Source organism: Emydura macquarii, unplaced genomic scaffold (assembly GCF_026122565.2).
Source record: "Emydura macquarii macquarii isolate MOO-44397 ecotype Brisbane River unplaced genomic scaffold, CSIRO-AGI_Emac_v2 contig_3603, whole genome shotgun sequence".
Taxonomy (NCBI): domain Eukaryota; kingdom Metazoa; phylum Chordata; order Testudines; family Chelidae; genus Emydura; species Emydura macquarii.
This window is the reverse complement of record NW_027133740.1, coordinates 6,870,813-6,897,565: the sequence shown is the minus strand read 5'-3', so window position 1 is coordinate 6,897,565 and position 26,753 is coordinate 6,870,813. Positions and strand designations below refer to the sequence as shown.

The window sequence follows — 26,753 nt, the reverse complement described above, 5'->3', positions numbered from 1 at the left end:
GTGCATACAAATTAAATTCTGTAATTAAAGGCCTTTTGCTCTATATAAAACTATCACACTTTGCAACACTTTTTAAGGACGTTCTATTACCAAGAAGAGACAGGAACCAGATGACAGACTGACCTTTTTAGTATGTTTTACCCTGTTTATGACCATTCTGTTTATGACTGCTGTTTATGACCCTGTTTATGACTGCTTATTCAAGACATTTCTTTTTAACTGTTGCCCATTTCCTCATCTCTTCGCTGACTCCATCCAGTGCATCCATTCTGCAGTACACCTTTTTAACTCTCCAATAATTTGATGGTATTATCTGTAATGCAGTGTTGCTCTCTCATTCTCATTAGTTGTTCTCCAGCAATCTCTGTGATCAAAACTTGAAGTAAAGTTCACTCTTGCTCCTCAGTCGACAGGTGGTCATCCAATATAGAATATCCATTGGAAATTGCTACCACGTAACTATTAGCAGTTGCTTCGTAATGAAGCTTATCAACAATGAAGTGTTTCAATGCAGTAGATACTGTCTCTGGAACTTTATTAAATGGAACATCATTGATGGCTATTGGGAGTCGATCAGATTCCGGACCAAGTTCAGCACTTCTACATACATGTACATCCTAGATGAGTTTCCAAACTAGAATAGGGATCCAAGGTTGCATTGTTGCCCAGTGGATATCAAAATGTATACTTATGGCAATTCTTGTGCTGAAACCAGGTAGCCATTAAAAATAGTCCATGTAAGGAAGCAAATTCTAACAGATACACACCATTATCTGATCTGTCTTCTGGTAGATCGTGTGGTTCCAGTACCAGTTCAGAGCCAATTCCATCATAGCCAGTTCTCATATTCACATCTACTAATATGAAGTTGGAGTGACGTACCAGATACAGTGTCATCTAACATGGCATAAAAAACATCTTTTTCAGCAGCATATGCACTAATAACTAGCAGACATCCTACCTTCAAACTGAAAATGGCTACTATCAGGCATGGAGAATAAACATGCCAAGCCAGTAGTGCAGATTACACCCTCAGGGACAAAACCAGTGTGCTCATTAGATATAACACGGGCATTTAAGAGTTGAAAGGTCTGACCTCTGAGTCATTGTTGTGCTTTCAGTGTTCAAATTCCACCATGTCTCTTGCATGCCACATATATCAACATTCACTCTTTCCAATTCTTCATCCAGGAGAGTGATTCTTCTGAAGGTTCTGAATGATCAAACATTCCCACAATCCAATCCTCAGATACTGACATTGCTGCAGAAGTGGATATACCATCTTTATATCAGGATCTTTCCCCATCTCTGATTTATGGAAGAACCATCATCATATGGTCCAGTGAGTCTGCCTGTAGTAGCAGATTTAGATGAATCCTGAAGCTCTGTTCCATTGTGAGTAATAGATGAAACCGCTGAAGCAGATAAAGCATATGAAACTGCCAAAATTTTATGTCCTTTTCTATCATGTGTTGAAGCTAGACTGTATTTGAGAGTTTAAAGGTCCTAATTGAATGTCCATTCTCACGGCTTCCATTATTTAAGGACAGAAATGGAAAGTATTGCCTGCCAAGATGTTGATGCACAACTTAAGCATTGGCATGAGCATTTTTGTGAATTAATGAACAGATTCTCACCAAGATGCAACTCCCACTACAACTTGATCCAAAAATGAACCTATCAGAAAACAAGCTGGTGAAAGTGATGCTTGCCATCCCAATAGTTACAAAACAATGAAGCACTTGGTCTTGACAATATTTCATCAGAACTGCTAAACAGTGGAGACTCGGATTTAGTTCACTGGCTTTACAGAGTTGCCTTAAAAAGTTTGGTAAACTGTTCACATTCCAGAAGATTGGAAAAGAGGCAGTATCATCCCATTTTTAAAAAAGAAGAGCGCGATTAGCTTGCTCAAAGTATAGTGGACTAACGCCAGACAACGCTGCTGTCATTCCCAGGAGAAGTGTTTATGAGGATACTTCTGAGCCAACCGAAATACTGTGTCAGCCCAAAAATCAGAGACAACCAGTGTGTTTTCAATACAGGTAGATCTATGCTCTGTGGCATGTTATTGAACAGTGACTAGTGCGACAAAAGAAAGTTAACATCGTGTTTATAGGCTTTGCAACTGCTTTTGACTCTGTGCATAAGTCAGCACTGTGGGTACTGCTATGCCAGTATGGAATACCTAGTGGAGGAGCTGTACCGCTTACATTTAGCTATGTGAGGATCAGTAGTTGTATTACAGACTGTTTTTAGTAGACTCATGTTTACACCAGGAATATGTTCTCTTACCTACGTTGTTTAATGTTCTAATAGACTGATGACAAAGCTGACTGAGGACAAAGTAGGAGGTGTGAAATTTAAAGATTCATCTTTCTAGCATCTTGAGTATGCAAAAATGAATGATATGCCAATGCTGGTGGCAGTAACACTGCATGAGTGAATAGTTTTATCTATTTGGGTAGTTGGTTGACAGCAGGAGATTCTATAACCGAAGAAGTCACATATTGGATCTGTCTTCTGTCAGTGTCATTTCAGCATTTTCAAAGGCCTCTGTTTGGATGGCAGGATGTCTGTGTGACAACTATAATACGAGTGTTTAGCACAGCAGTAATTACAGCCCTGTTATATGGAGCAGAAACTTGGTCATTAAAAACAGCTGAAGAGCGGAAACTAAACAGTTTCCAGTGTCAAAAGTTAGTGTTTTTTTAATATCCATTCATTTGATTTTTTCACAAATGAGGAGACACTTAGACAATCCCGGCAAGTTGCAGTGTTGCACCATTTGAGAAGAAGATGACTGCAGAGGAGACACATCCAACAAGCAGAAGAAGGTATTCTTTTACACAAGTTTTATAGGTCTGAGGTTGACAGCAGCAAAGTGCAAGGACAACCACGAATGAGGTTGGAAGGTGCAATTTTGAAGGATTTAAGAATCCTAAATCCTTCCATATTGACTCTTACCAAAGGAAGAAGACTTGCAAGACCCTGTTCAAGATGGAAATCCATTCTGTGCGCCACATCATAGCCATGTGAATCTGCTGCTCTGCTCTTTACCCTGAGTAGTTAAATGTTGCTACTTCCTATTGTGAATGCTATCAATGGCACTCACAAGACAAAACTTGCTCAAAGAAGTGACCATCGGCTCCAGTATATTTGAAGTAAACTTCTTTTAGTGGTGATGTGGCCCCATCATAATGGAAGTTAGAGGGAAAAATACTGCAACTGCCCAATTTAAATTAGTGGACATGAAAAAGAACTACTATACACCTACACGGAATTTTAATAGAAACAATGTAATACTTTTGTACTGTATTTCCAAACAGCGAATATCTTTATTGATAACCTGGGGATACTTAATATCTTTATAAGGATTTCCCCATAGTTTTTGGAATATACTAGAGTTTTGTTTTAAGCTGTATTTATGCGACATAAAGTTAAGATGTGAATTACATTTGTCCAGTGAAGTGAACTCCTTGTCAACTCTGCTGTCCCATAGTAAAAAAATAATATCAGAACTCAGTTCTTTATCTCAATGGAAGAGTAACTTTCTGCCTGCTGTTCAGTCCCAGTTTGGGGGTGGTTCATATTCTGAGCAGAATATGAAATAACTATGATATTCCACAAATATTGGGGGTGAGGGTCAGGGATATACCTAAATGTCTGGATACTGGCAGGAGTAGATCCAACAGTACGGCAAACACTGTAGCAGCAGAACACTGCAACCTGAAAGTGATACTGAATGAAAAAGAGATGAAGTGTCAAGTCAGGCAACAAAACGGGCCATTTTTGATTCCCTCCAATGTCCAGAGTCATTTAAGGAAGGGGGGGAGATATATCGTTTTCCTAATTTTGACAAAGAAATGTATATGATGCTGGGTTTTGTTCTGCAAATGGCAGACAGAAACCTAAGAGAGAGGTGGGAATGAGTGAGAGGGGTACCAGTTGAGATGAAAATTTCCTTTCTCAGTCTCTCCATTTAGGCAGGTGTTGAAGCAAATGTATGAACAAAGGTATGAGAAGCAAATGTATATTGTTTATATTTGGATGTGAATATAATGCACAAGGCCCTTCGGGGTGGTAATGGATTAGTTTAGGGTTGATGTAATTTATACCGCAGCAGTAGCAGCACCAGTTGCTTTGACGGCTTCTCATATTACTGTATTTCCACAGGACAGGGAAATGTGTTGTCTTTAATGTGCACATGTCCTTGCACGTGCATGTGCTAACTGCTCCCTGAAGTGCATTGCAGCATATGTCATTCTTTCCAGCTTCATGGTTTCATTTTTCAGCTGTATGCTCTCTTTGTCCAACAAACAGCAAGGTTGTTATAATCTGAATGCTGCTATAGTTGATTTGGTATCATCAGGGGACAGATGCTCAGGTGTACATGTGAACATATTGTCATCATTCAAAGCTCTGTGGTCTGCTGACCCGCCAGCTTGCTGTTGCTGATGGGCACAGAGTGATATCTGACGTCTTTCAGTAGATGAGAGACATTTTGTGAGGAAGACAGCATTTCAGCTGCTGACAAGTCATGCTTTCCTAGATGCTAGCATATGCACTGAACCAAAACCTCAAATCTAATCCCTGAAGCTTCAGGGCTCAGAGCAGGGCTTATATATGAATCCCTGTATTTGAAACTATCCCTATGATTTTGGTTCTTTGAATCCAAACCTCAAAAAATAACTCCTGAGGTGCAATTCTGGCTGTACGGAAATCAATGGCAAAACTCGCATTGACTACGGAATTTTCTGTTGCAAAAAATCTTCCAAATTTATCTTTCCCCTACTCTTGTTCTATCTCCAACCTTGCCTTCCTAAGCAAAATCATTGAGGAGATAGTAGTAACCAGTCTCCAACAATAAGTAGCTTCTGCCCACATCCTTATGCCCTCACAAGTGGACCATGAAACAGAGATCCCAGAAGCGTGGGACTTGATAATAAGGGATGGATCACTTCGATAATTGCCCTGTTCTGTTCATTCCTTCTGAAGCAGCTGGCACTGACCACTATCATTAGACAGGATGCTGGGCTAGGTAGACTATTAGTCTGACCCAGAATGACCATTCTTATGTTGTTAGAGATGGCTCCAGTAGCACAGATGGCAGCTTACTGGGGTTACAAAATTCCATGGAAAGTCAGTTTACAGTCACAATTAGTCACCTCATTGCTTTCCATTTCAAAAAGACAATGGATTCCATTACAGTTGGATTATGAAGTTCCAAAGCTTACACTTCTGTAGTTTTGCGTGTGTGTGTGTGTGTGTGTGTGTGTGTGTGTGTGTGTGTGTGTGTGTTCTGGGGGGACAGGAAGAGAATGAGTGATATTTTGTCTCATTTAGATTCTGATTTTACTTTGATTCAGACTAAAGGCCCCATATTGCACCTCTTACTCCTCTTACTCCAGCAAAACTCACTTTAATATAAATGGGAGTTTTGGCCGATTACAAGAACTAGTCCAAAACTTACAAAAAACTAGTGTATAGGCGGTATTTTTAATATTTTAGTTACATAAACACATTCCAGTTTCTCCTACCAAATTTGTGAAGTCCTGCAGTTCTCTCTCTAAAGTGTTCTATGATTGTGTATATAAAAGCTATATAATTAGCCTTGACAGAATTCAATTTTTGTTTTTTTTATAATTCTGTTGGACAATATAAGTGTTTATTTTTAAACCTTTTTTTTATTTTTATTGATTTAAATTTTCACAGATATGGGAGATTGTAGGGGCTGGGTCAGACAATAATTATTTAATGACAGTAGACCTTGAGATTCAAAAAGTTAAAGCTTTATAACTTAGAACACAAATTGTCAACATGGCATGTCAAATATACAAAGTAAATATCCTTACATCAAACTCTAATTAATAAGTTCCCAAACACCATTTTTCTTACTTGAGCCTATCTGTAAATTTTGATTATTATCAATAGAAATATTTTTGTCAGTTTGTGTGTGTAGAGTGAAATCAATATTTGCCAACATTTACCAATAAAAAAATCTAATCCTTCCAAGCCTATATATTGTTTACATTAGTGTCTAATATGTACATATTTTATTATAGCCCCTCGAGTGACACAGTTAGAAGGAAGTACCTGTGAAATCACATGGGAAATGGTCCCACCCATGAAAGGAGACCCTATCAGTTATGTGCTGCAGGTACTGGTTGGAAGAGAATCTGAATATAAACAGGTAAGAAAACAGACTGATCTTAAGTTTGCTAAACTGATAGTATTGTGGGGATTTTCTTGCCCTCACCACTGGATTTTACTTTTATTGGGATCTGAGAATCAAATTATCTAAAGTCCATACTCTTCAGGATAATCAGAAAGCAATATTTGTTACATTTCTACTCTGATTTAAAAAAAATCATGAACCAATTCCTCTCAGGCAGGACAATATTGGCTCATCTTTAAGTAATATTTTTAAGGCAAAAAAGGCTCCTGTTAAGTTTTAACACTCCTGTGCATATGTTAGAGTTGAATAATTCTCCAGTCCTCTATCTCTTAAAATGCCATTTGTACGTCATTTACCAAAAAAAGCATCAATACTGAAATAACCAGAATATTTGAATACATGGACCAGAGAAAAGATAGTTACTGCTTGTTCCTACTGTATTGAATTACATTCTATTGGCTCTGCTTCAGATGTGCCTTGATTAGAGCTAATCAAAATGAAGGGTCAAAAATGAAGGGTGAGACAGTGGCATTTAACCACAAGTCCTGAGGGAAAGGTTGATGCAGACCCACACCAACACAGGAGGACTCCAGGACACAGTGCCTCATCAGACACTAGTACAGTATAAGTAATATTTTTACTGATGTCTGATGTACTGAAGTTCTATAACATTCCTCCAGGAAAAGAATGCAGACTGCATAGGTAGTATTTTCCATTATCCTGTCCTCCACAAAATGAATATAGCAGGGCATGAATATGAAAAGCAGTTAAGCCAATCTCTAACTATAAACATTAAGGTGAGATCTTCATGGGGGACAGATTACTTCACAGCTGTCTACTGTTTTCTTTCACCTCCCTCTGAAGCATCTGGGAAAGGATAATGGACTAAATGGCCCGCAGTTCTAATCCAGCCTCACAATTCCTATGTTCCTATGGCAAAACCTTCTGCCAAGGACTTTGATGGTTATGTAAATCTTTTTGAAAAATTTCATTTACACAGCTATTCCACTCCTGTTTAGGTTCTTATCCCACGCCTATCACCTTAGTATCTGAGTGTGCCGCCCCTCCCTCCTCCCCCCCTCCCCCGTAATAACATCTGTCGTTAGTCTTTTACTACCTGGTGGGTAACACCAAAATGCAAATTAATTAACAAGTTTACTAAACTTTTGGAAATGTGTCTAGGTTGCACTTGCATTGTAAAAATGCCATTATTTGCTTCGTCTCAGTCTTTTTGGAGCTTTGCTCAAATGAATAAATGTTTTATTAAAATAAAAACAAAATGTATACCAGTATGTGGTGTTGTTTCTGATATGATATCCAAATGTGCTTTAAAGGTTTAAAATCAACACCATGGTTTCCACCTGAAAACTCACAGGGACCTCGTGCAACTCCCTGAACACCTGTGCTGTGTGCTCTTAGCATAGCACTCCATTTAGTGGCTCGCCACAATCTCACTAACTTCATTTCCAGAGATGCCTCAAGATATAGCCCCATGTAGAGCATTAATAAACATTAAGCTCAGTGTTTCAAAATATCTGGAGCACCTTTATGGGGAATAGGAGACAGCATGCATCTTCTTGTTCCTGTGCAGTAAATTGATGGATTAAATCACTGCAGTCAAGAGTGGAAGCATAAGAAAACAGCAACAAAGGAAACTAGAAAACTCCTTTAGGAATCTTACATTTAAGGTTTTCATTTCTCATTCATGTAACAAACATGAAATCAGAAGCTCTTGATGATGCTTTGAAACATTTAGCTGTTGTGCTCACAACTGACACACTGGAAAGAGCTCCTGGCACTGGTTCCAAAACTGACATTTTCAGTCTTTAAGTGATGGAGAGTGGCTGAGAGCAGTGACTAAGAGAGTGGATTCCACACACTTAATGACTCAGAAAAAATCCTCACTGTTCAAAGCAGTTTATTCTCATCACAAATGCATTTGTGATTGTGTACAATCTCCAACGCATTTTCCAAGAACTTTGAATAAAATAGGAGGTGGCAGGGAGATGAGTAATCAGTATTAAATGGACTTATGGCTCATTGATAGGATGGTAATAAATGCAACAAACCACAGTTCTTATTTCTGCTTATCTTACTCTTCTTATATGAAAGGTAGTTATTGAAGCCAGCTCTGTGCTTTGCATACATGGCCACAGATTCTCACTGTGCCCAGATTCCATGGGAAGCAGATGAGTAGGGGGTGAAAACAGAAAAGAGCTCGTTGCAGTTGTCTGATTCTGGGCCTGATTTTATACCAGTCCCAGCATAAATGAAACCACTTTCAGGACTCTCATTTATGCCAGCTGGTTATGGCCCATAAGGGACATTCTTCCAAGCAGAGACTGTCAGAAGAGAGCACACTTTCCATATGCCCCCTATGCTTGGTACTGCAAGAGTTTGGTGTAGGAACTGGCTATGCTACCTGTGGGCCTGCTGGGATTCTCACATGCCAGGAATTCCCCAGATGGGATGATCTGACTGCTTTTTGAGCCCTTTGTGACTCCTGGTAGTACAAAGGGACTAGATTACAGTGGGGATTCTGACCAATGGCATTTGATTACTTAAGGAAAAAAACCTGGGATTTGATCACGTGCAGAGATGCAACAGAAGCAAACAGGTCTTTCCCCGTGGAAGTGCTTGTTACTGAGAAGAATTGTTGATGAATGATGTAACGATGACTATAAAATACTCTGCAACCATACATAGCAGTGTTCCAGGGTACACAGTTAAACATCATTAGAAATTTCAGAGAGAAATTTTAAGTTTGTTTTGAGAATTGTCTATATGAACTTTTGGGGAATTTTATTTATTCCATGCTACTGGTTTAGAGAAACAGGTCTTGAAATACATTTGGTGACTCACAAAGGAAGAGAGCAGAATTAAATCCCAGCTCTTTTAGCACTTGTGTTAAAATTTCAGAATTGTTTTAGGCACTAAGCTATTTTGGCCTCACTAGACTACACAATGGTAAAAAGGCCAGCTGGCAGTCCACACTATGTTTCTCACCATTGATAGTGGCGTTGGAGCTGCACCTGTGGTAGATATCCCTAGAAAACTCACTGTAGTCAAGGCCATGGAGTCTGCATGGTTCATATAACTCAGTTACGCGTGGCTGGGGCAGGTAGCAATGACTCAAATTTTCCCTCCCAGATGCTGTGTAATCATTTTAATATCTCTTGTAGAAGGAATGTTTTTGTTGTTACCTGTTTAGATAGGCTGCTACTTTCCCTCATGTACAGGCAGGAAGGGAGTGGCCAAAGCCTCCCTCCTTCTGCCTCAAACTCTTCCCCCAACACACGGGCCAGGGCAGCTAAACTAGTGCAGAAAGTGGAATTAATCTGTGCCTGAGAAAGGCCTGGAGTATCTTACTTTCCCCATTGAGGAAGGGAGAAATAAAACTTTGTTCCAGGTGCAGCCTAACTATACCTTTCCCCTTACAGAGGGGAAAGTGACAAGCTAGCTGCAGAGCCTACTGTGGGGTCCTAGTCCTTGACTGTGGCTCCTGTTTAGTTCACCTTTAAAGAAAAATCCTATTGGTGAAGGTCATAAACTTACAGTACATATATAAACATATATATATATATATATATATATATATATATATAAATAAAGTTATAGTAGAAGTCCACTTTTAATATTCCCTTCAAAACAGACATACACATTATAAAAACAATTTTTTTACAGTAATAAACAGATTGACATCAGTTCAATCAACTAAAGCAAAAACTGTTTCCCTGTGACATATCAGTCAGTAGCTGTCAATTGTCAGGAGATCACTCAATTTGCAGCAATCTGTGGGCAGCTATTTAAGACCAGAGCTGAACATCTTAATTGGGAAAGCATGTCACAAGGCCATGGGACATAATCCCTCTGATTGCTGCCAATTGATTTATTTCTCATGAGTGTAGCTAGCTGGTAACTGGAACATCTTTGCTCATTTAACTTTAAGCTAAAGCATTTACTTTTGATGATAAAAGTAGAGAAAAAGCCTATGTGTGTGAGTTACATAGAAACACCTTTCTCTGGAACAGAACTAACCAAAATAAGAGATTGATCTGCAAAACACTTTGGCCTAGATCCTCAATGGTATTTAGGTGTCTAACTTCCTTTGATTTCAATCCTACTACCTTTTAACTCCAGTGGGACTGATTACTCAAAGGAGAAAGCACTATGCTCAATAGCATTTGTAAGAAAATCACTTTTCTTGTATAATGAATGGGGGGGAATGTTTGAGATTTGACGTGCTTCTCTCTCTAATAATGATACTACTATTAATATAGAAGCATGTTACGAAGAAGGCAGTGGGATCTCAGAATTCAGCATTCATTTTGTGTTAGGAGTTCTAAACTGCCCTACTTGGTTGGACAAGTATGGGTATTTTTTTGTCATCTTAGTTTTGCATCTTTTAAAACAAAAAGGTGTTTAAAAAAAAAAAAAAAAAAAAAAAGCCTCACTGAGAGCAGCACCCAAGTGGGATAATATCCTTCTCTGGACTGTTCAAAGAAAATTGTTAATGTTAAGTAAGTTTCCCTGTTCCTCACCACATGACTATTCTGGGCCTCATACTCTCACCTTTGCTCACACTGTGTGGTACCTTACTCCACATGTAGTCTCCTTGAACTCAGTTCAGCAATGCTCACATGGTAGGTTGCTACTCAGGCCAGGTCTACTCTATAGACCTCTGTCGGTATAATTGTGTCGCTCAGGGGTGTGAAAAACCACACCCCTGAGCGATGCAGTTATACCAACCTAACCCCTGCCCCGCGTAGACAGCACTATGTTAATGGCATAACTTCTCCCATCGACATAGCTCCTGCTCCTTGGGGAGGTGGAGTATAACTAACCCAACAGGAGAAGTTCTCCTGTCGCTGTTGGAGCGTCTTCACTTAAGCCAGGCAGCTGCCAAGTGCAGTGTTTAAAGTGTAGGCCTTCTCAGAGTTCTTGAGGGTCACAGAATCAAGTGCCATAGCTGGAAAATGCATTTGATACGGATCTTGGCCCCTCACTGTAAGGGATCCAGTTGAAGATGTAGCATGTAGTCTTCTCCCTCGGTGGTGTTACTGTTTTTCATTGGACAGGAAAACAACCTGGACAATTTGTATGGCAGCTGAGCATAGAACCATCTGCTTTAATTTACTGTCTATTTTGCCACAAATTAGTAGGGATAAAGACAGAATACAAATTAGAAATAACAATGGACCAGATTCTTCCTCTCTCACTCACACTGAGCGCTGCCTTATTCTGTGAATAATTCCACTGACTTCATTGGGATCATTTGTGGAATAACGTACTCTGTAAAGTGAGTAGGGATATCACAACTCCTATCACAGCCAGTATATGTTGCATCAAGAATGTATATAGCGAATGGGCTGTGACGCAAAATATCAGTAGGAGATATTAGCAGGAGAGAGTAATGCCCATAGGCAAGTTGTAGCTCCAAGTGAGTTTTAGCATTTACAGACTTAACATTAATGATTATCTCTTGCTGCATATTAAATGAAAGATCTCTCCAGGAAGATGCATTTCAGGAAGTATGCCCAAGAAGGAGAGCTGTTGGTTTTACCCTTAAGGTTGTTTCTGTGTTAACTGACTCTCTGTCAGATTGAAAGAATGCATTAAAATTGGGTAAAATAAACATTCCTGTTGGAGTTGTGTTAGCTAATTGCACTCAAAGTATTAAAAATGATCAGTTTACTCATCTGGGAGCCCCAGTTTTTAATGACTCTAAGCCTTCCCATCCCCTTCGTATACTTCTTCTTCATATAGAACAGGAAACTGAGTTTCCACTTATAGTAGGTCTGAAGGAGGGAGAAAAGTACCATGGAAATAGTACTTCTACTTCGAGTGATTGCTCATATCCATTCCAATACAGGTGAGTGCACGCCACCGTGCACTGGTTCCTGGAACTTTTTTCCCCTTAGCAGACCCCATAGGGTCAGCTTAGGTGCCCCCTGGAGTACCGTGCTCATGCCATGGTATATGAGGCACCGCCGACCATACGGGCCCTCAGTTCCTTCTTTCCGCACTTCTATGTTCTTTTCCCCTTTGCCCAGAGAGGTAAACAGTCTGATAAAGACCTACATGACCAACCAGTTTATCTGTTCTTCCCTCCCTAGCAGGTCCATAGGCATTACTTATTTACATACTTCTCCAGTTAGAATTTTATCCAAAGTATTTAATTTATTATGTCTTTTCTTGGTGCCTGAAAACTATTCTATAAAAAAGAAACATTTACTTTTCCCATTTCAAGATGACAATGGAATGTTCTTTTTCATTATATCTCCTGGGTAGTCATACTCTGAAAAGTAATTGACTGCAAATGACACCACAGGGCTTTTTGTCTTTATTCTTTGTGACATTCCGTATCAAATTTGCTTTGTTTACAAGTTAAAAAGTGAATCTGTTGCAAACTCAACCTAAGAGACAGCAGTCAAAATTTGTTCTTTCTGCATCTTGCATTTTCACCTGCAATAGAGCTTCTGCAGTTAGAACTCAGCTGATAATAGCGTTGATAGTATGCAAAACCGAAGAGTATTGACTCTGTAGTGCTAGCAGTAATAAAAATTTGGGTCACGGTTTTCAAAATTAGTAACCTAAAGTTAGACTCTTGATCCTTATTTAGGTTACTAAATACATGACCTGATCTTCAAAATTATTGGCCAGCCGGCTCTTTTGAATAGGAGCTGCTGGGTGCTCAGCACTTCTTAAAATCAGGCCACTAATTTAGTTGTCTAATAATGGGCTTTGGAGCCTATCTTTAGGCACCCATTTTCTATGATCTATGATAATTTAGGTATAGATTTAGTATATATATAATAGCTGTGTTTGAGTTCTGTTAGTAAAATAAATAGACATGATCTAAATGTGTGTTGGATATGTTGAGTAAGGAGGTGACATTGTCACATATCATAAGTGTAATTTGTCTAATCATAAGTGTAATTTAACAAACTCTCTCACTGAGTTTCTGCATGTTTGTCAGTTCCTTTCGTAAATACGTGTATATGTCTTCTCATATACAGTGGTGTCTTGCCTTATGTGATTTCTCAAAAGATCTTAGGTCTAGCTTATCCATGTTACCACAGGCCATCTTTTCTATTGGGAAATATTAGTGCACATTTATAAAATTGGGGATGATACTTAGTAACCTCATTATCCCTGAAATGTTTGCTACCAGAGCAAAAAGTGCTACATCTGAGCCTCTCAGGTTAAGGGGATAATGATGTTTTGTTGTAATATTCTTAATTGTAACCCTACAATGTATTTGGAGAGATATATGGTTATAGATCCATTAGACTGTGTGATAGTCTCTCAAAGGAAGTAATAGCAGTCCTATCATTTTGATTATTTAAAACTGGATTAAAGATATACTGGATAGAACAATCCTGCACTGGTAGGTGAATGATTGAGAGAACCCAATTGATTTCATCAGTTTCTAATTTCTATTATCTACGTTTCATATTTATTTAGATAAAAATGTGAATATCTAATTTATATTCAGGGTATATTTAATTTGAATAAAAATCTAATAAACAAAAATGTATTTTTCTTTCTTCATGTCAAATAACAAGTCAAGGCACTTAATTTATCCTGGGTTACTTTGCATGTCAACAGAAAATGTATCTACACAATTTTCACTAGTAGGCCATCAGTACAACTCACTCTGAGTGTTTTCTTCCTCCCCTGTGGCTTTGTGTAATGAGACAGAAAAATAATTTATTTTTAGTAGACATTTTTACAGTACCTCTTGCCACCTGACTGTTCTCAGTTATCTGTGAAATGGTTTGTTAGGAGACAAGCTTCTCCACAAAACGGTTAGACCATCTCTGCAGTGGAGGCACTGAGACTGATTAAGAGACTGAATAAAATAACAATAATGCTAAACCTAGTTTCTTAAAGAGAAATCTTTCAGCCATTTTAGAAGAAATTAAGTCTTTCTAAAAAGAATGTTTTCTAAATAAGGATTCTAAGTTAGATTTTCCTTTTCTGAGCACCATACCAAATAGGTTTTTGCTAGTTAAATATGCTTGTCATAATTGTGGGGGAGCAGCAACAACTCCTATGTTAAGGTTGCCTTTACAATTTCCATTATAAAAAATGCCTTGCAGTTTTCAAGGATTTCAAAATTTGGCAAAACGGGGAGGGAACTTGTCCTTGGATCAAGGTGCTATTTTCTGGCCTTATGAAAATCTGTTCAGATCTGAGCCTATTGTAAATTGTCAAAAATTGCCATTTCTCATCAATAGTTTGCAAAGTACAACTTGCTTTTGGCAATATGCCAAAACCCCTCAACATTGTAGTGCTGCATGTGCACTGCCCTGGTATCCTACATCAGCATTTCTCACAGGGCTCAGAGATCCTACAGATAACTGCCTAATCCATTGCATTATCTTGATTCATTCAGTGAGCACTGTCCATCATGTACTGAATGGGGTAGGGGTCCTGTAGGAAAAAATAGTCTCTATCAGGTATATGCACAAGAGGGCCAAATTAAGGTTAAATGGCCACCCTTAATTCTCTTATTTCCTAACTTTAAGTGCTTGATTTTGCAATGTTAATAAGATTCTCTGCACACAGTGTATGTATTGTGCATACATATAATATGTTATCTCCCTACATAGATGGACGATATTTTAACACTGAAAGTAATTCTTGACTGTCTTAGTGTTCCCAGTGGGAATCTTTCTTCTTTTTCTGTGTTCTCATACCATGCCCATCATTATGGCATCTGAGAGACCATCTTTAAGGTGGTCAGAATTAGGACCTAAATATTAAGTGAAATGTGTGTGTGTATCTTTCATAGATACATAAAATGCCTATATAGAAGTCTTTTAACTGAAATTGGTGTTTGATTAAAAAGTTAGTATTTTAATTGTTTGTCATCTCTCTTCTAAAGAAAACATTTAAGCATAAAAAGTGTTGGTGAGAGTTTGGGAAGTCTGACAGTTCTGTGCTGCTCCATCACTCACTGTGCATTATTTTATTGGGAATAGAAAATATACAGTATATTCGCTCAAATGCATCTTTGTGTGCAACCACCTCAATAAAATTACCCTGCCTAAAGCTTCTTGTCAGTACAGTCAAACATCTTTTATATAATGGTCTCTAAGTTAAGTAAATATACTGTAAATTAGAGGAAAATATTTAAATTGTTACAAGTGGCATAGCTAGTAAATTGCAGGCAAATGTTACTGATCTAATCAGAATCATTTGCAGTCAGCATATTCTGTAAACTCCCCTTAATTTCCAGTGTGTTGATATGGGTAAATGTTACTACACATATACAACATGCAATGCACAGGAAACTGGGCTCAGCAGTAGTTCAGCTGTCCAGGAAAATAATATGGAGGGCTCGCACTACTTCTCCACAGGTCTTAAGTATTCTGGTCTCTTGCATAGAGAGAACTCCCTGGGGCAAATCTATGTATGAAAAAAACCTCCAAGCTTCTTCTTAAAAATCTGGAACCATGCCCAACAAGAGATGGAAGGAAAAATGAAGATGCTTTCTGGAGCGATTCAGTCCCTCTGCTGGTGGAAATAGGAAAGCCAAAGAGAGAACCTAACTAGCTAATGTGATGCCTTAGACCAGTGTTTCCCAGTGTTTCCCAACCAGTGTGCCGTCAGGCCCAAACAGGTTTCCCACAGAATTTTTTTGAAAAAGTACATTTGAGAACAAGGGGAGAGAGCCACCTTCTGATTGGCTGTCTGCCTCACTGCCCCACCTTCTCCAGGGGCAGAGCAACCAATCTCCCTCTCTTCCCTCTTTCCCTCCAGTGTGAATAATTGGTTGACTCCTCTGCCCCTCGGTTCCCCTCCTGCAGTCACCGGCTGGGGGTGGGGAGAAGAGCATCTGGAGCTGGAGGTGTGCCGTGCCTGAGAAAAGGTTGGGAACCACTGCCTTAGACTGATTTCCAATCACCAGAGTAGCGTTCTGTATCTCTGATTTCCCCAGCAGAGGATCAGAGTAATGAAATATCACCAAGAAGGAAAAAAAGTAGACATCCACACAAACGAAAATAACTTGATGAGCAGCAGAACATGTTTTTTTCTTATTTTAATACAGCACTTCAGAGGTCCTTCAAACCTGTTCATTTCAGTGGGAGATTCCACAGTAAAGCATTGTACTGGCTTGGGAGGAGACATTAAAGTACTGAAAATATTGGACATCATCCTCATTATCTCTCTAAGTGTAAAGTGGCTTTAGTGATAATGAGAATCATGCCTGTTATTCACAACAAGCCTCATTCTCACTAAGGCCACGTTGTGCTTCTCGTATACTTATATCAAGCTCATTTCAATTTGGCAACATTAATGCCCAGCACTTAACAACCTATTCCTTCATAGGAGAACTGGGGGACTCATTTTATTACGTGACCAAGATTGATCTTTTTGGGGCTCTCCTGGTAGGGGCTATGGAGGTGGAGGGATAATTGCCGACAAAACCCTTTGAGATCAATCTGGTTGCTGCTGATCAGTAGTATCAAATGTCACAAAAGGGTCCAGCAGGATGTGTCAGGATGTACATAGATTGTAAGTCTTGTGGGGCAGGGACTTTTTGTTCTGTGTTTGTACAGCACCTAGCACAGCTCCTGCATCATGACGGGGGCTTCTAATGCTACTGTAATATAAATAATAGCATTGCAACAAGTTATTATTGTTAGCTTCAGAGAGGCTCAACACTCTTCTGTTATGTTCCCAAACTCCCAAATAGCAGCTCCTGCTTCTTTATAAAATAAACTTCAATTCAATAGTCCATTTTTCTAGTCTGTTCCAGAGACACCCCCCACCTCCCCAGCCCAGAGAACTTTCAAACAAAATAATTTCTTCTCTGCTTAGTGCAATGAAACCCTGTATTGACCTTGCCCAGTCCTGGAGCTGTAATGAGGACAAACTTTCATAGACGTCAGTGGGATTTCTGTCTGCATAATGACTCCAGGGTTGCCACTGCAGCCCGATGTGAATGAAGCAGCTGCTGCAGCCACATGTGAATTAATGGTGTACGCAATAATAATTGCCTGCCCACTGCTGAGAGAGGATACAAACTGTGCATGCTGTAATAGGCGGCTCATGTATAGTTAGAATCAACACAGGACCCAGAAGATGCTACAGTGATAAGGACCATATAAGCACCTACACAGATTTTTTTACTGTTATTTATTATTAAATATTTATATAATGGTAGTGCTTAGGACCCCCAAGATTGGGGTTTCATTGTGCTAGGTGTTGTACAAACACATATGAAGGTCAATCTTAAGTCAATCTTAAGTACTTACATGGTCCCCATTACCATAGCGCTTCACAATCTTAAATGCATTTATCCTCACAACACCCTCCTGTGAGGTAGAGAGTGCTATTAACCCCATTTTACAGATAGGGAATGGAGGCACAGAGAGACCAAGTGATTTGTGTACAGTCACACAGGAAGTCTGTGGCAGAGCAGGGAACTCAATCTCAGCTAGAGGGCTTCCTTTCTCTCTTAGAAGAGAGAAATATTAACCAAAACATTTCTTAAATTTATTCTAGTTTGGCTTTTATTTTCCTTTTCTCACAAGTTTTAAGATGTTGATCATTAAGCTGGTAAACTTGCTCGTTAGCATTTCCATTATACACTACAGTATATAATTGATGATTCATTTAGATTTTAACTAAACATCTTTAACGAGCTGCCTATCTTTTCCAAAATTGTCAGTTCCCCCGTTGTTATCCTTACTGGGCCAGACCCTCAGTGAGTGCCAGTCAGGATAGCTCCATTGAACTCACCTACCATTGAAATCTTTGGAGTTATGCCAGTTATGAGGACTGGCACACTGTCTCTAATGAAAGAGTTGTAGCTGTTTGTCTTCATCATTCTGGTCAGCCATGAGTTTCAGACTGTTTTTAGTTCTTTTTGTAAAGTCACTCTGGTCTCACTTCTGAGTCTCTGGTTTGATTCTAAGAAGTGTCATCATTTATTCAATTTAATTGAACTTTCTTGGTCATCTATATTTATTAGCTTTTAATGAAGATCTAAATCATTCTCTATCTGCGATTTAACTGTATTTAGCTTCCAGTTACCTTAGACAATAAACCTTTACAGGAAAACAGGTAACATCATTCATTTACCCAATTAATTTTTTTAAAAATATGAAGATTGTTTGTATATATCCCAGCCCTAATGTTATTTAAATATAAGCTTCCTATTTTAATTAGATTTCCTTATTTGGGTTTTGTTGGGTTTTCATTTTGTTTTAGAAGTGGTGGTTGTGATAACAAGAGTGTCTAGAAACCCGGGGGGAGCATTATTTATGTTCATTAAAATTGAAATGAATAAGTAAAATGGCAGTCCTGATGGAATATATTATTCAAAGAGGTTTGGGAGAGTATAAATATATTAAAGATGCTGAGGTGCTCAGATGCTACGGTAAAGGGGTATGGATATCTTAGTATCTAAGGATATACTAAGATATAAGTATCTTAGGAGGATATAAATACCAAAGGTGGATAGATGCATTTTAAGGATGAGATTTCATAAGAGTTAACCTTCTTCAACTACTGATTTAAACTACATTTACTCTTCACATTTCTATTTCTTTTCTTTGTCTGACAGCTTGTATTTGCATGTAGGTTGAAGTACTAACTACCCAAATCACATGGCATGGGTAATGCAGAGGTAAGCAGGCAGTTACCTCTGCCCAGCTACCATTGGTAGCAGGATAGTCATCTGACCATATGGTAGTAATGACTAGTTGATATAAGAAGGGAGACACCTAAAAAGAGTGGCATGCACTTGCATAAAGGAATTTCAGCCATCAGGTTATTTCTACAGACTGTTACAACATTTGCATATGAGGGCACCTTCTGTTGCATAGCATATTGATCCTAATGACTGAGTTCTTTTTGGGCAAGGGAAGACAAGGAAAGATCACCAGTATGACAAGAGAAGACAGACATGGTGAATCATGGAGATTTATGGTAAGAAAATATGTTGTATGGCGCTAGAATTTAAGACAGTTTTACATGTGTTAAGGATTATATTCTACTTACTGCTTTGATGCCAAACTCTCCATGAATGATGAACACATGAAATGGGGGTAGAATATGACTCTTAATTTATATGTTTTATTTTTTATTTATCTTTTGGAGCCAAGCAGTATTGAACTCTAAAATAATCCTCATCAAAAAGTGCATATAGAAAGATTGTAGCTGGCTTAGATACATTAAAATCCATAGTACCTCTTGACCCCGGCCTGCCCAACTAATGAACTACTGATTTCCTGACAGGTGTAACATTGCATGGGAGAACATGGTATTTGGTCTCTTATTCAAGTCTTGAATGTCTATTTCAATTTAAGCTTTTTAAAGGCACCCAGCTTAATGAGAAAGAATGCACAGAGCTGTCTGTGTGTTCAATTGCTATTCATTTGAACTCTTCCTTTTATTTGGATGTGTGACGTAATTCATATTCTAGATCTACATACAAGAAGCTTTCTGTCAGCTCAGTTTTAATTTCTGTTTTGTTCCCATTTATAACCCAGAACTCTCAGATTCAAGTGAATAGAGCCTCTCTTCAGCCTTCCATTACTGCTGTAAGAAAGAAAAAACTGATTAAACAGCAAAATGCAAGAAAAGATCTTCAACCACCGAAGACATGGAGGCAATCTTTAGTTTTTGCACAGGAGACTTGAGTGGCATGCAACACATTGTTTTGCATTTCAGTGTTCAATAAAATACCAGCCTTAACAATCCTTTGCTACATAAATTGTTGTCAATGGTTGTGTTTGCAGGATTCACGTTAACTCCATTTCACTTTTTCCGCTTAAATCTCAACACACACTCCCTCTTATTGATGCACATTCACTTTTTCTCCTGCGTACACTGATTCATACTCACGGAGTCATAAATTCCCTAAATTTTATTAGCATAAATAAGTTGTTTTGAATACATTAAAATTTGATAAAATGCAACCAAGAGGAAGTCTGCATAAGAATGGCCAAACTGTGTAAGATTGAAGGTCCGTCTAGCCCATTATCCTGTCTTCCTACAATTGCCAGTCCCAGATGATTCAGGAGGAGTGGACAAAACAGGGCAATTTTGTCATCCTGTCAGACAATCCCAGCTTCTGGCAATGGGAGGTTTAGAGACAACTGGAGCAAGGGGTTGCGTCCCTGACCATCTTGGCTAATAGCCATTAATGGACCTATTCTCCATGAACATATCTAATTCTTTTTGAACCTAGTAATACTTTTGGTATTGGCAATGAGTTCCATAGGTTGACTTTGTGTTGCATGAAGAAATCCTTCCTTATGTTTGTTATTAACCTGCTGCCTATTAATTTCATTTGGTGTACTCTGGTTCTTATGTTATGTGAAGGAATAAATAACACCTTTCGCCACACCATTCATGATTACATTGACCTCTGTTATATCTTCCCTTAGTCGTCTCTTTTCTAAGATGACCAGTCCAGTCTTTTTTTAATCTCTCCTCATATGGAAGCTGTTTCATATCCTTAATCATTTTTGTTGATCTTATCTGTACTCTTTCCAATTATATCTTTTTTGAAATGGGGTGACCAGAACTGCATGCAGTATTCAAGGTACCATGGATTTATTTAGCTGCATTATGGTATTTTCTGCCTTATCTATCCCTTTCCTAATGATTCCTAACTTTTGCTATTTTGACTGCTGCCGCACATTGAGCAGATGTTTTCAAAGAACTATCCATGGTGATTCCAAGATCTCTTTTGTGAGTGGTAACAGCCAATTTAGACCCCATCATTTTATATGTATAGTTGGGCTTATGTTTTCCATTGTGTATTACTCTACACTTATCAACATTGACTTTAATCTGCCATTTTGTTGCCAAGTAAACCAGTTTTTGTCAGATCCCTTTGAAATTCTTCTGAGTCATTTCGGACTTAACTATCTTGAGTAATTTAATATCATCTACAAACTTTGCTGCCTCATTGTTTATCCCCCTTTCCAGATCATTTATGAATATGTTGAACAGCCCAGCTCCCAGTACACATCCTTGCAGGAGCCTGCTAGTTATCTCTTTCCATTGTGAAAATTGACCATTTTCCCCTATCCTTTGTTTCCTATCTTTTAACCAGTTAGTGATCCATGAGAGGACCTTCCCTCTTATCCCATGACTGCTTACTTTTGCTTAAGAGCCTTTGGTTTAGGATCTTGTCAAAGGCTTTCTGACCGTCCAAGTACAGTATATCAATTGGGTCACTCTTGTCCACATGCTTTGTACACTTTGTTTTCTCACCCTCATGATGTCATATATGTTTAAAGAAACAGTTTATTTCTGGCCCTTTACTTCTTTTAGGAGATCATCAGATGTTATTTTTGACCATGACTCATACCATATGTAATCTTGGAAAAGTGATTTCACCTGTCATCTGTAAAAAACAATGTGTTGTAATATATATCAGATTTTGCTACTTCCATCTTGCTCTCTTCACACTCTTTCACATGAATAAGCCAATGTATTTTACTAGTGTTTGGTGACTGTCATTAAAGAGAGAATGGATCTCTTTATCGAAAAGAAACTGTTAGCTTTGAACAATCCATAAACTCCCAACACTTTGTGTATGCCATTCTAATAAACATCTCATCCCTTTTTTTAAAAAAAAATAAAAGGTTAGAGTCATTTATGGAATACTGCTACTATTGTAAAATTATAGGCCATAGCTCTTAAGGGAAATAAGAAGAAAGTAATTGAAAAATAAATTGTATTAAAACAAGACTTGTAACTAATTTAGGATTTTTCTAAAACGGCTTTCCAATAACATGATTTTGCAGGTTTCTCCATATGTTGGCCAAATGTTGCCCTCAGAGCTGTGAGTTGAATGCATCATATGGCAGAATTTGGCCCCAAATCTGCATTTATATTGTTATGCTGTTAAAGCATAACTTTAATGTTATTTATATTATTTACTGAACCACCAAAATGTTCAGAAAGTTTTGATTCCTGAGAGGGACTAATTGCTTGAAATCTTTCCTCCCCCAATTCTTGTCTTTCTCTGTGTGTTCACTATATAATCACCAGTACTGTATATGGCAAATTGACATATTTCACCATCTATTATGCAGTCTTCTATGCTCCATATTCTGGCTTATTTGGCTGCTTGTGACATACTGAGATCTTTCCCTAAAATTAATTTGGATGCTTCTGAAAGGACTCCTATTTAATGGTTTGCTTTAAAAGTCCAATGCCAAATCCCCGAAGAACCAAAACTCCCCTGAACTTCATTGAAACTGGTAACTATGTAAGATCAGGCAGTAGGTTTCATAATATGCCTATACCAATATTTAGATTATGAAGTAGTTGATGGAATATTTAATATTTAAATCTCTCACTAATGATAATCTGTCAAGGATGGCATAATGCTATCTATGAATGGCGTTGATATGAAAAAAATGTTGGCACCTGGATGGCCATTGTTTTTTAAATTTGATTGTGAATTTTAATTTTGCAGGTGTACAAGGGAGATGATACAACATTCCAAATCTCAGGCCTTCAGATCAACACAGACTATCGGTTCCGTGTCTGCGTATGTCGCCGATGCTTGGATACCTCACAGGAACTTAGTGGACCTTTCAGCCCATCTGTTGCCTTTATGCTCCAGCGAAGGGAGATCATGCTTACAGGGGAATTGGGAAGCGTAGATGATCCTAAGAAAAAGAGCATGACGCTTACTGATGAACAGTGGGCAGCCCTCATTGTTTTTGGCTTTGCAACTTTGTCAGTTTTCTTTGCCTTTATATTACAATACTTCTTTATGAAGTAGAGAATCCAATGAAAGTTTGAGATATAAATTTAACTAATGCTACGCATTATAATCCACACATTTATTCAGATATTCCTTGAAATCTTTTTGTTCTACCATACATTTTATATACTTCTCTTATTTTTACAGTTCTAGCTAGGAAAAAAGATAAATCAGTGTTTTGGTGCACCTTTTTGAAATTCAAAACTAGGAAGAGGTCAAACTGGAGAAATAAGCAAACCAGATACCAAAAGCAAGGTTTTTTTCCTTCAATGCTTCCAAATTGTAACCAATTTGCCTTTACATTTTTTTGTTTGCTAGGTTTGGTTTGGATTTTTTCCCCCCACTGAAGTCCTTATAGTCTTTCATATATGTTACAATTTAGTAAATTATAATCATCAGTCACTTATTTTGTCTCTTCTGTATCTGTAAACATTAATCACAAGTGGGTATAGTAATAAGGCTAGAATGCAGTGTTAGTCAACAGTACCAGGTTTTCACCGATCAGTATTACCAATGTTACCTATGATTTATTCACTACATTTGTCCCAGTTTCTTTTTCAAGATAAAATGTACACTCAATTATTTTAACTGTTTAGTGCATTTAAATCAAAACAATACTGCCATCTAAAACTTCTTTAGTTATCTGTTATTTCTATGGTTACAACACTATGAACTGCCTGTATAAGAAATCAGATAATCAAACTGCATATAAATTACAAAGCATTATAGATTATTTTTAACCATTTTGATTCGTAGCAGTAACTTTAAGTAAGAGGGCATTGTGCAATAGTTAGTTATTCCCATGTTCAGCTATTGGAAAGCTGCTTTAACTTTTTTGTTTGTCGTTGTGTGTATATATAACTACTTTTAATCAATAGATCTATTATATTCTATTTTGTTCAGCCTCATTAATAAGATTAGAGCTGATGACAGCTTATTGCCGCTACTGATATGTAAGACTTACACTCAATGTAAACAATCTTTACAGTCAATCAGTCACTTTTGGAGGATGATCCATTTTATAGACCTTTCTTGGAGGTATCAAAAATGAAGTCAGTTAATTTAAGTACCTTAAATTGATGCCTACATTATTCTTATCACAGAGTCAATCAAATATTTGATATGCTGCAAAAGCCAGACTAAAGTTATCCAAATTTATCATTTCTCTTCTTACAGCAGTGGCCCACACATATGTGTTAATCCATCAAAATACTAGATTTTTAACTCCGAGTCATTGAATTATTTATATTGAAGTCAACAATATGTGAGTACCTCAGGGACATTAACAAGCTGGAGGTGCGACTCAATTCCAAAAGGGTGCAACAGATACACAATGTATATCCCTGCCTCTTGTTTTTGTATATTTTTGCTACTTGGTTTTGCTTTTGTCATAGCTGTTTTGTGCTCTCTCTATGTTGTCTAAAATGCAGTGTCTTATACTAGCATAATATTCCCTTAACCAAAGTAATGGGGAAACCAACATTATTTTTGTTCTAGGTTTATTTATACAATATACTGCATCCAGTACTTTAAATGCCAATTACAGTGCAATCTTTTATTTATTGTAAAAAAATAAAATAAAAATAAAGAAGTGTACTTACGTACTAATTCTTTTTCCCTTGTAGCATGTTATATTTTGTCTGTTTTATACTGTTGTACTTTAGGTCAACTTTTTACCTGGCAGCATTCCTAGTAGTATTAACCTTCTTACGTTTTCATGTGTTTTTAAAGATGGGAGCATCTAGTGCGTTAAATGCCAAAAAAAAAAAAAAAAATACAAAAAGATTATCAGTGATTGAAACGTTTACATGTATCCAAAAAACATAATCATCTCTTCAAAGAAAATACTAAGATTAATGAATTATTCCGTGTGCCTCTCTAGATGTAGCAAATATTACAAATGTTCTGTATTTTGTTATTGACTATAATTAGTTTAATTTAGCCTTGCAAACTAATGGCATTGAGCTAAATATAAGTTTTTGTTTTTGCCAAAGTCATGGCTTGTCAAATTTATTTGCATTTTATTTAAATTTATTTGTGATGTGAAACTTTGTGATCTTGCATCTATTTTGCAAGCAAAGCATACATAGCTGTCTTCAATGGGGGGGAGATGTATTTTTTAAAACACTGAAAAGTCATCTGTAGTTTGGAATACCGCATTTGAATAGATTCCCTTTTCGAATTTTTGGAATACTATTTTCGCAGTGCTGCTACAAAATCTAAGCCTGGTGGGTTTTTTAAAAAAAAATACTGTAATAAATAAAACTTGCTTTAGATAATTTGTTCTCTTCTGCAAGTTTGAAAATATGGAGCAGTTTTACAAGCAGTGAGCAAAGGTGTGGAGAACAGAAATCTGTAACACTTTAAGCACTTCTAATTCCTTTGTTATCAGGTATCCATTATCATCATACTAATCAAAGAGCTCAATCCAACTTCCACTGAAGTTAATGGAAAGAGTCTTCTGTGCAAATTGGATTAGGCCTATATTAAGCTAATTTGACATCAGTATTTACTGCCATTATAATCTTAATAGTACCATTATAATCCATATTTAATGTATCCATAAAGTGTTACAGATTTTAAACCATTTCCATTTCTACTTCCCTTACCAATTATTACAACAATTTACCGATATTTTGTATTTCTCTATATGTCTTTATATGCTTTCCCTGGCCCAATTAATATCAGTCATGTGAACCAAACCCAAAAACCTTGTGCGCTCCAAGAAATTGTAAAAATGAATAAAAATAAAAAAGGAAAAATAAGTATTTAAATATATTAAAAAAGGAAAGAAACTTTTATATTATCTGCCTTTTTCTTTACGAACTTGAAATGTTGTCGTTTTCTAATCCTGTTTTGTTGGCTACAGTAGTTCAGTATTCAATGTCACAATGGAAAAGTGCCCTAACTGAATGTGTATGAACGTTATCCTTGCACAATTCTTTAAATTGAAAAAAAAAAATTAAAATGTTTTTACCTCACTACAGGAACATACATTCCAAGCTTTTCAACTTTAAGAGAAAAATAATCATATGTTTTCTTGTATTGTAAATTTTAGACTATTTCATATGCATTGTATTAAAACTGCCATATCTATTTTAATGTATAGATTTTGCAGATACTACGCTATGTATGTAAGACTTAACTGTATCTGTAGTGTATATGTAATATATTTATGCCCAATAAATGTTTTAATTCTTTCTGATATTAACAATGCTTATTTTTCACTGAATACTCTGTCCATTTACATCCTTACTTATAGGTATTAGTCCATATCCTACCAAGGGATCTACAGCAGCCTAAAACTGGAGAAATAGCGATGAATCTAGCTCAGTATGTTGCCGAGTTGAAATCTTAAAGATTTTTAAAAGGGTTTGTGTTTTCTTTTCCTGTTCAGTGTGATTGTCAGTCTCTTTGTCATTATATTGGGACCATCTCTTCAAATTATAAAGAGAGTGCTTTGTAAGTGCTTGTCAAAGCCCATTAATTTTCTATAGCTTTCCTAATGGATGCTGCAGTCCCATAAGGTCACTATATACAGCCTTGGATTAATTAAGCCTCATTAAAATAGGGATGAGCAACCTGACCAAACTCCTGGTTTTTGTTTGTTTTAAAAAAAAATTCCATCTCCTTTTCTGTCCCAGATACTGATCTTCCCAGCAGAAGTGTTGCACCTTCCTGAATGAGTTAGTCTACTGGGACGTTACCCTGTGTGCTCAAATGCTCTTGTCACAGGTTAGAAAAATCACTGACTGCTGTGGCTTCTTGGGTGGCAGGGTAAATAAAAAAGACGCCTCCACCAGAGCATGGCTCAAGTCTTGC

At 37.5% G+C, this 26,753-nt stretch overlaps 1 protein-coding gene across 4 annotated transcripts in view; it reads left to right on the top strand.

The window, feature by feature from the left end:
• Window positions 1-26,136, top strand: part of FNDC3B (fibronectin type III domain containing 3B) — a 322,142-nt gene extending 296,006 nt beyond the window's left edge. For 3 of the 4 annotated variants that reach the window (XM_067536459.1, XM_067536462.1, XM_067536460.1), the window contains exons 25-26: window positions 6,066-6,193; window positions 22,638-26,136. In XM_067536459.1, the coding sequence (XP_067392560.1) occupies window positions 6,066-6,193; window positions 22,638-22,949 (440 nt within the window). In that variant the 3' untranslated portion in view covers window positions 22,950-26,136. Of the gene's footprint in view, window positions 1-6,065; window positions 6,194-19,689 lie in introns of all 4 variants that reach the window. The other variant, XM_067536463.1, reaches the window with a different exon arrangement.
• The last annotated feature ends 617 nt before the right edge of the window (window positions 26,137-26,753 follow it).